General features: G+C 37.5%; 1 protein-coding gene across 1 annotated transcript in view; it reads left to right on the top strand.

Moving 5' to 3' along the window:
* Cand1 (cullin associated and neddylation dissociated 1) overlaps positions 1–13,182 on the top strand; it is a 39,179-nt gene that overhangs the window by 5,196 nt on the left and 20,801 nt on the right. Inside the window, exon 2 of the mRNA XM_055625881.1 lies at positions 5,660–5,803. Within this exon, the coding sequence (XP_055481856.1) occupies positions 5,660–5,803 (144 nt within the window). The remainder of the gene's footprint in view (positions 1–5,659; positions 5,804–13,182) is intronic.

The raw sequence follows: 13,182 nt of genomic DNA, 5'->3' as shown, positions 1-13,182 counted from the left end.
CACACACACACACACACACACACACACACACACACACACACACACACTGTTGACCTCATAAGTATTTTGTATTGCCTGCAGATTATGTTCAATTGATAGTAGGCTGCAAGTTAACCCTGACTGTTTTATCTTCCTCACTCCCATATTAAAGCTTCTTTATCCTCATTGTGGCTTGTTAAATTAATGTTTGCTGGAAACTGCAAGTAGAACAGCACCTGCATGCAGCTCTTCTCCGGTCTTCCTTTAGTCCTTTGGGAAATATTTCTTAAATTAGTCTCTTGGTCTTAGTCCCCTTTCAAGTTTTATTCACTCTGTCCAATAGAATTTCTCCATAAAATCATAGCTGGTTCTTTTTATTTCTGATTGGCTACAAGAAACGCTCCAAACTTCCTACCTGGTATCTGAGCTTATTAAAGCCCCTCACCCTGAAATCCCAACTGTTTCCCCCTGTAATGGGTTTAATATATGTTTTCTTGGCTCTTCTGGTTTATATTTAAGCACTGTTAGCATACTTGAATTTTTCTTATATGGCATTCCTGATGTCATTTTCTATCTGTAAGGCTGTGGGGTTTCTCATTAAGAGGTTGCTGAAGGAACCTGTTTGAGGAATGTTTGGAAGATCATGAGGAAGCAGTTTTGCTTTAAGTTGAATGTTGTCAGCGAGGACAGTTTCATGATTGCATCTCAATAAATCTTATGGGGAGAACATACCTAAACAGAGGAAAGCTGAATTGCTAGGAAGTGTCCACTTTCTTATCAAGATGGCTATACCATAGTTCTTATTATTATAACCTTACCTGCACTGTATGTTCTTTGAGAGTGTCTAAGGAAACAGTATGCTTTAGGTGTGAGCATTAGGTCAGTTTGTAGTAACCAAGGTTTAGGTTGGGCCTCTTTATGGCATGGACTACGGTTTTTGTTTTGCTTTGTTTTCCCTACTTCTGGCTAGTGGCAAAGTTGGGCTATAGGACATTAATTTGTGGTATTCATGTCTTCATATTTGTTCACTGCTGTTGCTTAAAATTAGAGGCCTATCCAATCAATAGAGTTAAGCCAGAGTTGCTTTGCTGCTCTGTCTGGTGTAAAATGAGTGTTTACGCCATCTGATGTTAACCATGGCTGTGTAGGGACAGTAAGACTCAGCCTCTCACAGATGCCCACAGCTTTTCTTCTTCCCCACTGTAATAAATAATAGACCCAGCCTGACATCAGGGATGCACGCAGAATCAGCTGCTCTCGAATTCAAGTCTCTTACTTCTTTCTGGTAGCGCATCCTCCTTTTACTGTCTATCCCTGCATGTAGTCAATTAATTTTACCTCTTAAATTTAAGTACAAGGAGTTGGCTCTTACTGTGTGTATGACATGTTCTAGAAGATTCCCTGATTCCTGCATTTTCATTAGTTGATACGTTAATAATTTTGCTCAATGTCTACTTACATTTAAGAACACTTTATTTAATGTGGTTAATGAAACATTGAACTCACAGTCAATAGCACTTTTAACACATGCCTGAATGAAGTTTTAAACATGCTCCTTTCCAGAAGGCACACCACAGCCTTTTGTATTTAGAAATGCTAGACAGTATTTTCAGTTATGCATGGAGGGCATATTAAACAGTAAAGCCATCACCGGAATGTATAATTGAGAACCACAAAGCTCTAAATAACCTGGGAAGAGGGTTCATTGTTTGTGAGCTCTACTGCAGTGAAGAGTTTGTGATAGGTGACTCAAATTTGTCATTCATCACTTTGCAGCTATCTGCAAGTGGTTATACATTTGTGTAGGGCTTACTAATAATTTTTTAACAAGTTAATTCACAGATATAAGCCTTTAGTAATAAGAATTGGGTATGTTTACCCCCCCCCCCCATTTCTGTCAGCCATTCATTTAGTGTCCGTGGTCTGTCTTTATGCTGCAGTAGTTGTTTTAACCTGTCTCTAGTCCATCTGACTGAATATTGGCTCTTTCCAAAGTTTGTTGTAATGATTCTTCTGGAAGACAATTCTAATCATCTGACTTCCCGAACCTGTCCCATATGCCTTTTGGTAGCTTCACATTGAATCCTGGTGTGTTATACAGATCTCTTTAATTTTTGTCCCTTGCTTACCTGGCATCAGTTTTTCCCCTTTCCATAATAATTCTGTATTCTTCATATCTGTTTTCCTTGATGTGGATGGAGCCCCTGTTCCTGTTTGCTGGGCATTTTATCAGGACATTGTACTTTCTTTCAAATTTTTATTTTATTTTTGTGTGTGTATACATATTTTTTCTGTGTGAGTGGATGTGCTGTAGGGTGTGTCTGGGGGTTGGCTTATCCTGTAGTGGCCAAAATACAAAATTAGATCCCTTGGAGTTAAAGTTAACAGTCAGCCACCCAATGTGAGTGCTAGGAATCCAAACTGGTATTTATGACTAAGCAGTGTTAACCACTTGACCATCTCTACATCTGCAGTTTTATTGATGATACATTGCTTTGCTTTGTAGTATTATCTCAGTTCATAATTGTTAAAGAGCTTATTTATCATATATGAAGCTTCATGGTAATAGTCCCCTACCTGGATTGTAATGTAAATTCTAAAACAGCAGGGCCTTGCATCTGATTTGGCTAGGCCTGTATAAGCTTAGTGTGTAGAATGCCTGGTATGTTGATTTCTCAGTACATGATTACTGAATACCTGGGACCATTTCCAGCATTGGCCTGCATTTCCATTATCTCTGATTAAATTTCCCTCCACTTGCTTTCTGTGCTCCAGATACACTGAGCAACCTAAACAGCTAGGCAGTCCTTTATCCTGAGAGGTGTTCTGCTGTCCTTCCACCAGCCTTACCAAAAGGGACAGATAAAAGACCCAGGACAATTTCCTTAGGAAACTCCTGTTGGAGTTCTGAGAGCGCACATCTAAGCTAGCAGATCTGTTGTTTGGATGTGAAAATTAGGATATTAGTGTTATTTTGTGAAGACAGAAGCTCAGGTAGCTTTGTCCAGCCTTCAACATACGACCATGACCCTGGTCCTTCTGCTCTCACCTCCCAAGTACTGGAATTACAGGTGGTCATTACTATTCCAGGATGCTCTTTATTTTAAGTAAGATGAATATATTTGAAACTTTAGATGAAACATAAAAATTCTTGAAAAAGATTTTAAGGATGAGATTTGTCTATTATATCTGTCTTGTTAGAGGAAAGAGAAAAGCAGACTGAGTGTGTGCATCATCTCTGCCTTAGCACCTAGAGTGGTAGAGTCTGCTGAGGAGTCTTTTTCAAGTTAGATTTTTAGCCTGCTCTGACTGACTGAAAATTCCCCTCTGAGAACATTTATATGCAGAGCAGAGGCTGATTGACCCTTTGCTTGCATATAGTATGGCTGTCTAGCTTAATAGACAGTGACTAAGGAGTAAAAGAGTATATCCATTCTTTTATCCAAAAGAACACATCAGAACCATTATTTGGGATTGCCCACTTTTTGATGATTATTGTTACTGAACTGGACACCTGGCATTACATAAATCCCGAGGGGGCTTGTAAACTACCATTAAGCATTTACTGTATTTAAGGAAAGCACAGTAAAATGTTCTCAAGGCTTTGTTTGGTGGTTTGAATAAGGTTGGCCCCTATAGGCTCGTGTTTGAATGCTTGGTCACCAGGGAGTGGAACTGTTTGAAAGGATCATAAAGATTAGGAGGTGTTCTTGTGTTGGAGCAAGTGTGTCACCCTGGGTAGCTTTGAAGTTTCAAGAGCCCATGCCAGGTCCAATCTCACTTTCTCTCTGCTGGTGGGTCAAGATATAAAACTCTCAGTTACTGCTCTAGTGCTTGCCGCCATGCTTCCTCCAAAATAATGGACTCACGCTGAAACTGTAAACAAATGCTTTTTTCTTGTAAGAGTTGCCATGGGCATGGTGTCTCTTCACAGCAGAACAGTGACTCAGACATCTATATGTCTACATTAAGGTGTTATGCAGATTTTCCCACTTCCAAATATTAATCAAAACTTTTACTTTAATATTGTTTTGTTTTTAACGTTGTTTTGCTGTTTTTAATATTGTTTTGTTGACTCAGTGTGAACATGTTTTCAACAGTTTTATGGAACTTGACAAAAATTGAATTATGTGCTTTCATGTAGTTTAAAACTGACACTGTTGTTAAATGAATATTTATTTCTAATTATGGAAATTGTCCTTAAAATACTTTATATTAATTACTTTCTAAATTGCCTTGCTGGTGTCACCACATAGCTTATTGCACACATTGCCAGGTTATCACTGTAGCTATTTATTGCTATTATACTTGTGTTTTTTCAATTTAAGTGGAGATTTTGGCATTTTCGTGAGAAAAAGTTTTTTCTTCTCAAGTGGGTCTTGTTCAAATAAAAGAAAAAGGACATTCAGTAACTGTTAATTTGGTTGGACTATTTTCATGGTTGAGAGCCAGGAATTAGGGGAACCATTTCATTTGGCTTTAAACAATTCTTAGAGTTTTATTTAAATGTGATTACCCCATAATAGGGACATTCGTTTTAAATAATAAATGTTGTGTTAATCTATATGGAGGAAGGAATTATAACACTTTACATTTTTCTTTGCTGAATAGTCAACCCTTTTATTAAATCTGAGATGAAATGATAGAATATTCTGTTTTTTTTTTTTTTTCTCAGTCTGTTTGGTTTTAAACCTTTTTTTGTGGGTTTTTTTTTTTTATAAAGTTTTTGTATTTTTTCTGTGTATGATTGTTTTCTTACATGTACGTGTATAGTGTATACATGCCTGGTACCCACAGAAGTTAGAAAAGGGTGTCAGATCCTCTGGGACTGGAGTTACAGAAATTTGTGAGCTGCCATGTAGGCTGCAGGAATTGAACTCAGCTCCTGTAGAAGAGCAACAAGTACTCTTAACAGCTGAGTCATCTCTCAAGCCCTTGCCCTTGGTCTCAAGGGGAAGGAGGCATATGTCAGATGGAGCAACTTTCTAGACTAACTTCTTTACCATTTTGATAATATACTTTAATAACTAGTAATTTGTATGTAAAATTCAGTAATTTGTAGTATGTATTCCCCCAGTTCAGCACTCGTCACATGCAAAGAATGTATTTTTAATATTTGTGGTTAAGGTTATCGTAAATAAAAGTGGAGCCCCTTCTCACCCCTGGCAAAAAGTAGTAGTACAATTAATGAGAATGGATGAATATTCACTTAAGTCTTGTTAGTAAATTTGAAATCAAGATTTATCTGGTATAATTTTGGTTAGTACCTGATATAAGAGCATATTAGAATCTTAAAAGTGTCTATCTGAGGAGTTGAACATGTGCTGCTCTTGCAAAGGTTATCGGTTCAATTCCCTGTACCACATGGCTTACACACTATTTGTAACCCCATTTCCAGGGGATCTAATAGGCACACGTGTGGTGTGCATACATGCGTGCAGGAAAACCATTCATGCACATACAAGTATAAATATTTTTTAAGTTCTTATCTGAAAACATTAATTTTAAAATATATTGTTACCCTTTTCTACAAAGAAAATTTAAATTTATGGTAACTTAAGTATTTGAGTTTTTATAATATGCTGTGCTATGTTCCTTTTGTAAAATGAAACCACTAAATTTGAAAAATCATTTTGATGCTTTAAATTCTTTTGATTAACAAATTTTTAAATTTTAATAGGTTTATGGCTACAAATGATTTGATGACAGAACTACAGAAAGATTCCATCAAGTTGGATGATGATAGTGAAAGGAAAGTAGTGAAAATGATCTTGAAGTTGCTAGAAGATAAAAATGGTGAAGTACAGAACTTAGCTGTCAAATGGTAAGTTGTGTTGCTTGCGCATGCTTTAAAAACCGATGTTTTAAGTCTGATGCTGTCTTTTCTAAAAAGTTTCTTTTTGGAACTTTAGGTTGCTAGTAAATGTTAGTGATTACATGTGAATAATACAGGATACTTTCATTACAGAATCTAGTGTAGCCTTTCATGAGGTTATTTGGAAGTATATGTAGAGAAATCAAGAAACAGTGAATATTTAACATGTGTGACCATTGCCTGCCTCGCTTTTTATTTGTTTCGTTTTTGGTCTGTGTTTAAAAGTCCTGTTCTAGTTGAGGTGAAATTTAAAACCAGAGCTTCAACAGCACTTAAATCTTAAAAAAAAAAATGACCGTAATAAACTCAGAAGGATCATAAAATAAAAAAGGAAATTGGGGGAAAAAAAAGTCAGAAGAAGGATCACACTTTCAAGACTAGCAAGGGGTTAGGGAACGCCTTTCTCAAAGTGGATGAGTATGAGAAAGAAAGGAAGGAGGAAGAGTAGTTAAAACCAGAGTGATACTGTGATGATGAAGAGTCTGCTTGAATTGACAGGAATTCCAGTTGTCTTTCAGTTTGTACTAATGAGCACTTTTTACTAGTTAGAATCCTGGCAGTTGTATTCATTATTCTTAGAGTATGGACTTTGAGTTCTTGATAAATTCTTTTTGAACCAATTTCAGCCATGCATGTAATCCAGGTACTCAGAAGACTAAAACAAGGGGCTTGCTAGACCCAAGGCCTTCCTGGACAGCTTAGTAAGACCTTGTCTCAAAATAAGAAAGTAGACTTGAGCAGGAAGAATGGCTCAGAGGGTGCGGGCTTGCTTAACATGTGTGACATCCTAGCTTCTTCCCCAGTACTGCAAACAAAAAATAGACAAGTAAATGAGTCAGTTGAATTTGTGGGTGTGAAATTTTAGAAACTAATTTAGAAAGCAAATTATAAATCTAATACTTGATTTGTGGAATTCTATGTCATTGTATCATCAGTATCGATTTAAAGCACTGTTCCATTACTACCTTATTGGATTTGTATATAAGAAAAGCCTGTAAAAGGTGAGAAATCATTGGTTGACATAAGAATTTCTAGAATTGTGGTGCAGATATATTTAATCCTGAGACCTTTACAAGTTTAAAATAAATCATGTCTCTACAAGTGCTGTATGGTTGGTGAGATGGCTCAGCAGGTAAAGGTGCTTGCCACCAAGCACCAAATGTAAAATAGAAGGAAAGAACCAACTCCCACAATTGTTCTCTAAATAAATTTCACACCTGCACTCCTCTACATATATATAATGGAATACATTTAAAGTGGTATAGAACATGCAAATGATGAGTATAGGAAGCTGAATCTTTTGATCTTTTGGTTTTTTGAGATAGGTTTCTCTGTGGCTCTGGCTGTCCTAGAACTTGCTTTGTAGACCAGGCTGGCCTCCATATGTGTGCCACCATATCTGGTAATTCTTTTGATCTTTTGATGATCTCTTGTGTTTGCATTTACAAGTAAGCTGAAAAGGCAGCTTGTTGGTAGAGTTCTTGCTTAGCATATGTGAGTCATTAGTTACTCCCTAACACTATAAAAAATGGGGAAGAAACATTTATGTTATATTCATAAAGGACTTCGGATACAAGCAGATATGTCTATTCCAGTTAGCTTTTCTGTTGCAGTGATAAATCACTCAGTAAAGGCAACTTGGGAAGGATTTTATTTCATTTTCTAGGTTGCACTCTATGGAGCAAAGCCAAGACAGGAACCCAAGCAGGAGCTTGAAGCAGAAACTATAGACAAAAGCTACTCTGCTTTCTCTCAGGTCACATTCGGCTGCTTTCTTCTTCAGCCCCAGCGAGTCTGCCTCTGAATGATACTGCTGGCTATGGGCTGGGTCCTCAAATCAGTTGACTGTTAACCCCCAGCCAGTCTGAAGGCACTTCTTCAGATGAAGTTCTTTCTTCGTTCTCTCAAGTTCACAAGATTAGCCATCATTGCAAGGATAAAAATTATGCTTCTGACTAAATAATAGTTGACTCTTGGAGGAAAAAAAATGGTCTATACGTAAATGACCTAACAGTTTATGAAGAAACAGAAAAATTGTCAAAAGAACTTGATTGCCACCCAAAATAAAAGGCTGAAAAATCTTCCACAAATCCCTTTGAAACCTGAAAGAGTCGATAGTTGTAATACAGATAGTCCTAGTACCACTCTAGAACACAGAATAAATCTAAAAACATGCCACACGAGCCAGTTATTCTAATTGCTGATAATACATTCTGACTCAAGGTAACACTAAAAAGACAAACCAGAGAGTAGACCGACATAAATACTGAACTAAAGCATGTTTCCGTATTAAGAGCAGCATTAATAGTAGCACAACTATACCAAACAGCTTACTCCAAGAATGTAAGGATAAGTGGTGTGAATATTGTATGCTTACAGAGCTATGCTTCTAGGTTAGTTGGTCAGAGGAAAAATATATCTTATTAATTGTGATGGAATTGTTAGGATTCCACACTGGGGCGAGGCAGTGGTGGCAAATGCCTTTAATCTCAGTACTTGGAAGGTAGTCTTGTCTCTGAGTTCGAGGCCAGTGTGGCCTACAGAGCGAGTTCCGGTACAGCCAGGGCTACACAGAGAAACCCTGAAGAGGTGGGGTTGGGGGTGGTGGGGAATTGATTTTTGTGATTAAAAACAAACAAAAAGATTTAGGTTACTTAGAATTACACAATGAATGCACTTCTAGTAACCAGCATCATACTTACAGTCACTAAAGTGGATCAATCAAAAAGATTCCTTATTTCCTCTTGACAGAATTTGCCGTCTGTTTTAGTACAATATTTACGAATATAGGAATTGATAGATTCTTCCTGTTTAGTGGTTCTAGAAAGGGAGCACAGCTACTCTTATACTCTTGACTGAAACCAGTACTCCTCTATTTGGAGAAGGTTGTCCTCTTCTATTGGGGATGCAGCAGCTTAGGGAGGAACACCTGTGGAACAGTGATCAAGGAAGGGGACATCCCCAGCCAGATCAGCCAAATCAACCCTGGTAGTCAAGTGAGGTCACAGATGTTGCAGCCAGATGACCCTCATACCTGATAGGTTCTTCTGTAAAACCAGCTAATATAACGAACACTTAGAGTTGAAATAAGCCTGTGCTTGATTTTGAAGGAGACCAAGAGGAAGAGTCTGAGTGCCCTGGGAAAACAATTAGAAAAAAAGAATGATAATTAAGTGAGATAGCAGGATGAGTAGCTCTTTATATAAAACCCAGGTTTTATATAAGTTTTATAGTCTGGAAGCAGGTACTTGTTTATTACACTCTATGAGGGACAGAATCCCGAGGAGGAAATGGAGCAGGGACTGTGCCAGTTGTGACCCTCTGAGTACTGTAGGACATAAGTTTTCTTTTTCCAGACTTGAGAAATGATGGTGTTAATGCTCAGGCTGGATCCTGTCAGCCAGATGGGGCATGCAGTGATGGTGGGAGGGCAAGTGGATCCTATCTCGTGCTTAGTTGTATCTGTTTCAGCCATCCCAGGTTCCACTTGGTGTTTAGGTATAATATTAATTTATATTTATGAGCTATTTTTTCCTTTTTCTATAGAAATGTTTGTTTTCTACTATTTTTCACAAGGCAGAACATTTTGCAAGAATACAAATTTAAGTGTTGGAAGTTGCTGGAGAGATTGTTTAATCATTAAGAACACTGGCTCCTTTTTCAAAAGCCCCAGGTTTGATTCCTACCACCCACATGGTAGCACACAGCCTTCTCTAACTCCAGTTCCAGGGGATCCAACACTCTTCTGACCTCCATAGTGTATGTACATACATGTAGGCAAAACACCCATATGAAAATAATTAAATCTTAAAGATAGTAATTAAATAATTAAATCTTTAAGAAAAAAGAATTTCAGTGTTAAAATCAGACCACAATGGGTTTAAAGTCTGGAATCCACTTTCTAAATGGATAACTTTTCTAAATGGGTAACTGGTTGAGCTAAAGTTTAAGCTTTAGCCTTCTCAGTTTTCTCTATGGGATTGGCTATCTGGAGACTGTTTGGAAATTTAGACTGTATGAAGATGGATTTGTATAATGGAAAGTAGGGGGTCATTGGTTTTGTTTTGATATATTTATAAAAGAAATGTTAAGTGGTAACAAAAAAAATCACCTGTGTAGATGATATTCAAGTAGAATCATTCTTTGGAAGGTAAAGCTTTGGGGTATTTTAGACTCCGCAAGAGGAAAATGAAGAAAAAGAAGGCTCAGAATGGAGCCTTATTTACAGAAGGAAGCAAAACTTCTTGGTCCGTAGGAAACAAGGTAGGAAAGGAGATGCGAATGGCATAAGGCAGTGGTGGTCATAAATGAGTTCACATGTTCTGGCCAGCAGTACAAGAATTGTTCACTCTGTGTGTACGTAATGAAACCAAACGTTAGCCTCTAATACCACACACCTCTTGTGTCCAGCCTTGTGGTCATTTTAGTATCATTTGTTAGTGATTTCTTACTACTGTGTATGTAGTTCCAGTTTTCAAAGAAGTAAAGGAGTATTCTTTTATTGCTGATACTGGTTTTTTTATACTTTATTTAACAAAATATAGTAAGAATAAATGAAAACCATCATATCAAAGTTGGACATGACAAGCCAACCTAAAAATAAAAGTGCTTCAAGAAAAGGCAGAAGAATGAGGGAGCCATTCATTTACACCCCAGGAGTCCCATAAAAGCACAAAACTGAAAGCTACGGTACATATGCAGAAGACCTAGTGCCACAGACCCATGTAGGCCCCGTGATTGTGATTGTTTGGTTATGGACTTTTCCAACTTTCAGAATTGGGCTTATCTGTAGTATCAAGTTGTAGGGTTTTTAAAGTACATTTTTATATCAATCTATTGACACTCATTTTGTAAACATCTTCTAATTTGATGTCCTTTGGTTGCTATTTTTGATTCTTTTTCTTTGATTTAACTTATAAAATATTTATTTTGTGGTTATTATTTTGTGTCATAAGAAATATTTAATTTGATTTACAAGGGTTTCTTGTAGCTTTTTCAGTGTTCGTTTTTATTTTTAGTTCTGTGATCTGTGTGGAACAAAGGTTGTGGAAAGTGTAAGGCCGGAGTTGTTCACTTCTTCCCATATGGATAGGCAGCTGTTGTAGCACCATGGGTTAGAAAGACTGCCCTTTCCCCTCTGAATTGAATTCAGAATTTACCTGGCATCTTTGAAAAAAAAAATTAATCAAGTAGAAAGTGTGTGTTTTGCTCATTTGTCTGTATCATGCTGTTATATTGTTCTTGTTTAGGGCTTTTTCACCCTGGTTCTGCTAACTATTAAGACCAGATCAGTCTACATTGAGTGGGGGAGCTTTTCTGTAGCAGCATCCCTGGCCATTTTTATTGTTTGCCAGAACCACTTCTAGTATCCCAGATGTCAGTGATACATATTTACAGGCATTCTCAACTACTTGAGAGTGAGGTGTGCCTTTTTTGCTTCTATGATGTGCAGTAAGTTGTATATCCTGACCTTTTTTTTTTTTTTTTTTTTTGAGAGTACATTGTTTCTTGTCTTGTTATTGTTCTTTTTAATCAGTTTGTCAGTCTCTGTCTTTAAAATATCAGTGTGTTCCATTTGGGGTTGTAATTATACTGATGGAATGTTTGAGAAGAACCCACTACTAGTGCTCAGTCTTCCAACTGTGAAGCACAGTGTCTCATGTCTGTCACATTAGTTTTTGTTAGGTCCTTGGTCATTTGTACATAAGTTATTTCAGTGGTGAATCTCTCTTTAAATACTAATTGTTGTGATTTTTGGGGTGGTGGGGCTGCACATACAGGTGTCTGTGTGTGGTATGGAAGCTGGCGTTTGATATCGCCTGGTTCTCCGGCTTGCTGAAGCAGGTTCACTTAGCTGAACCTGGAGCTGCCAGTTCCGCCAGTCACCTAGCCTGTTCACCCTCACTCTGCCTTCCTCAGCTGCAGTGCCGGGTTACCACAGGGCAGCCGTGTTCTGGCTGTTTCATGTAGATCCCAAGTCCATTATTTATGCTTGTACCAACTGCTTCATCTCCTCTGCCCTCGATTTTGATAATAATATTTGAGTTCTCTTTTTTCCAACTAATCAGGAAATTACCTTTTTATCAGAGAGCTGGCTTTAGGTTTTGTTAATTTTCTCTATTGTTTGTTAGCAGCTTTATTGGAATTTTCTTTTTTTTACCTTTTGACTTCTTTTCTAACCTCAAAATATATAGTCATAAATAGTCTTTACGTGCATTCTATAAATTTTTATCTTCAGTGTACCAGGCAAATGGGCTACCACCAAACTCTATCTTCAGCCCTTACAGTATGTGTATATACACGTACATGCTAATGTGGCTGTGAATGTAGGACAGAAGTTGATGTAGGTTGACTTCTTTAGTCACTTTCTACCGTTTTGGGGTTCAGGGTTTTTGTATGTTTGTTTATTTTTGTTTTGATTTTTTTTTTTTTCTGTCAAGACTTTCACTACCTGTCCTAGAGCTCACTATCTAGACTACATTGGCCTTAAACTCACAGAGATCTACCTGCTTTTGGCATCCACATGCTGAGATTAAAAAGAGTGTACTACTATCCCAAAGTTGTTTTTGTTTTTTGAGACAGGCTCTCTCTGTATTCCTGGCTGGTCTGGTGCTCACTGAGGTCCACCTGCCTTGCCACACCCAGCTTCCACCTAATTTTTTAAGGCAGAATATCTGATTATGCTGCTAGCCAGTGAGCTCTAGAAGTGACAGACATTTGACAACTATGCCCAGCTTTAACTGATGCTAAGGATCTGAACTTGGATCTTCATGCCAGCTCTTTAACAACAAACATCGCCATTACCCTAGCCCTCCTCTACTTCACTAATCTATTAGCTATTTCAAGGAAATTTGGAAGTTATGCTTTCCTGGGTGTGGGGTGGGTGTGTGTTGATGGTTTTTAATTTGCTTCCCCTGTAGTCAGAAACTGCACTGTAGGATGGTCAGGGCGCTCACACATTTAACAATGTGAGTCTGCCATATGCTGTGTCTTGTTGGATCTATATGTACTTGGTTAATCTACATGGAATTGAAAGGAAAGCTGTTACTATTAAAGTGTTCTTTAAGTGTGCAGAGACCAAGATAGTTGCTGATATTTAGATTTGTATCTTCTCTGGTGTTTAGGTTTGAATAATCTATTGACTGAAAGGGATCTTAAGATTTCGAACTGATACTGGTTTGTCATTGCTCTTTAGTAATACAATTTTCTTTTTCTTTGCATGCATTTTAAAAGTGTAGGCTGTTAAAGGTGAAATTACTGGTATTTGTTTAAACAATGAGAAAGCTTTTATTCAGACTCAGCAGTCAGTTGTGATAAGTGTCAAGATT

The sequence above is a fragment of the Psammomys obesus genome, unplaced genomic scaffold (genome assembly GCF_907164565.1).
Source record: "Psammomys obesus unplaced genomic scaffold, mPsaObe1.curated_primary_1811, whole genome shotgun sequence".
NCBI classification, from domain to species: Eukaryota; Metazoa; Chordata; class Mammalia; order Rodentia; family Muridae; genus Psammomys; species Psammomys obesus.
This window is presented reverse-complemented; position numbering and strand designations above follow the sequence as displayed.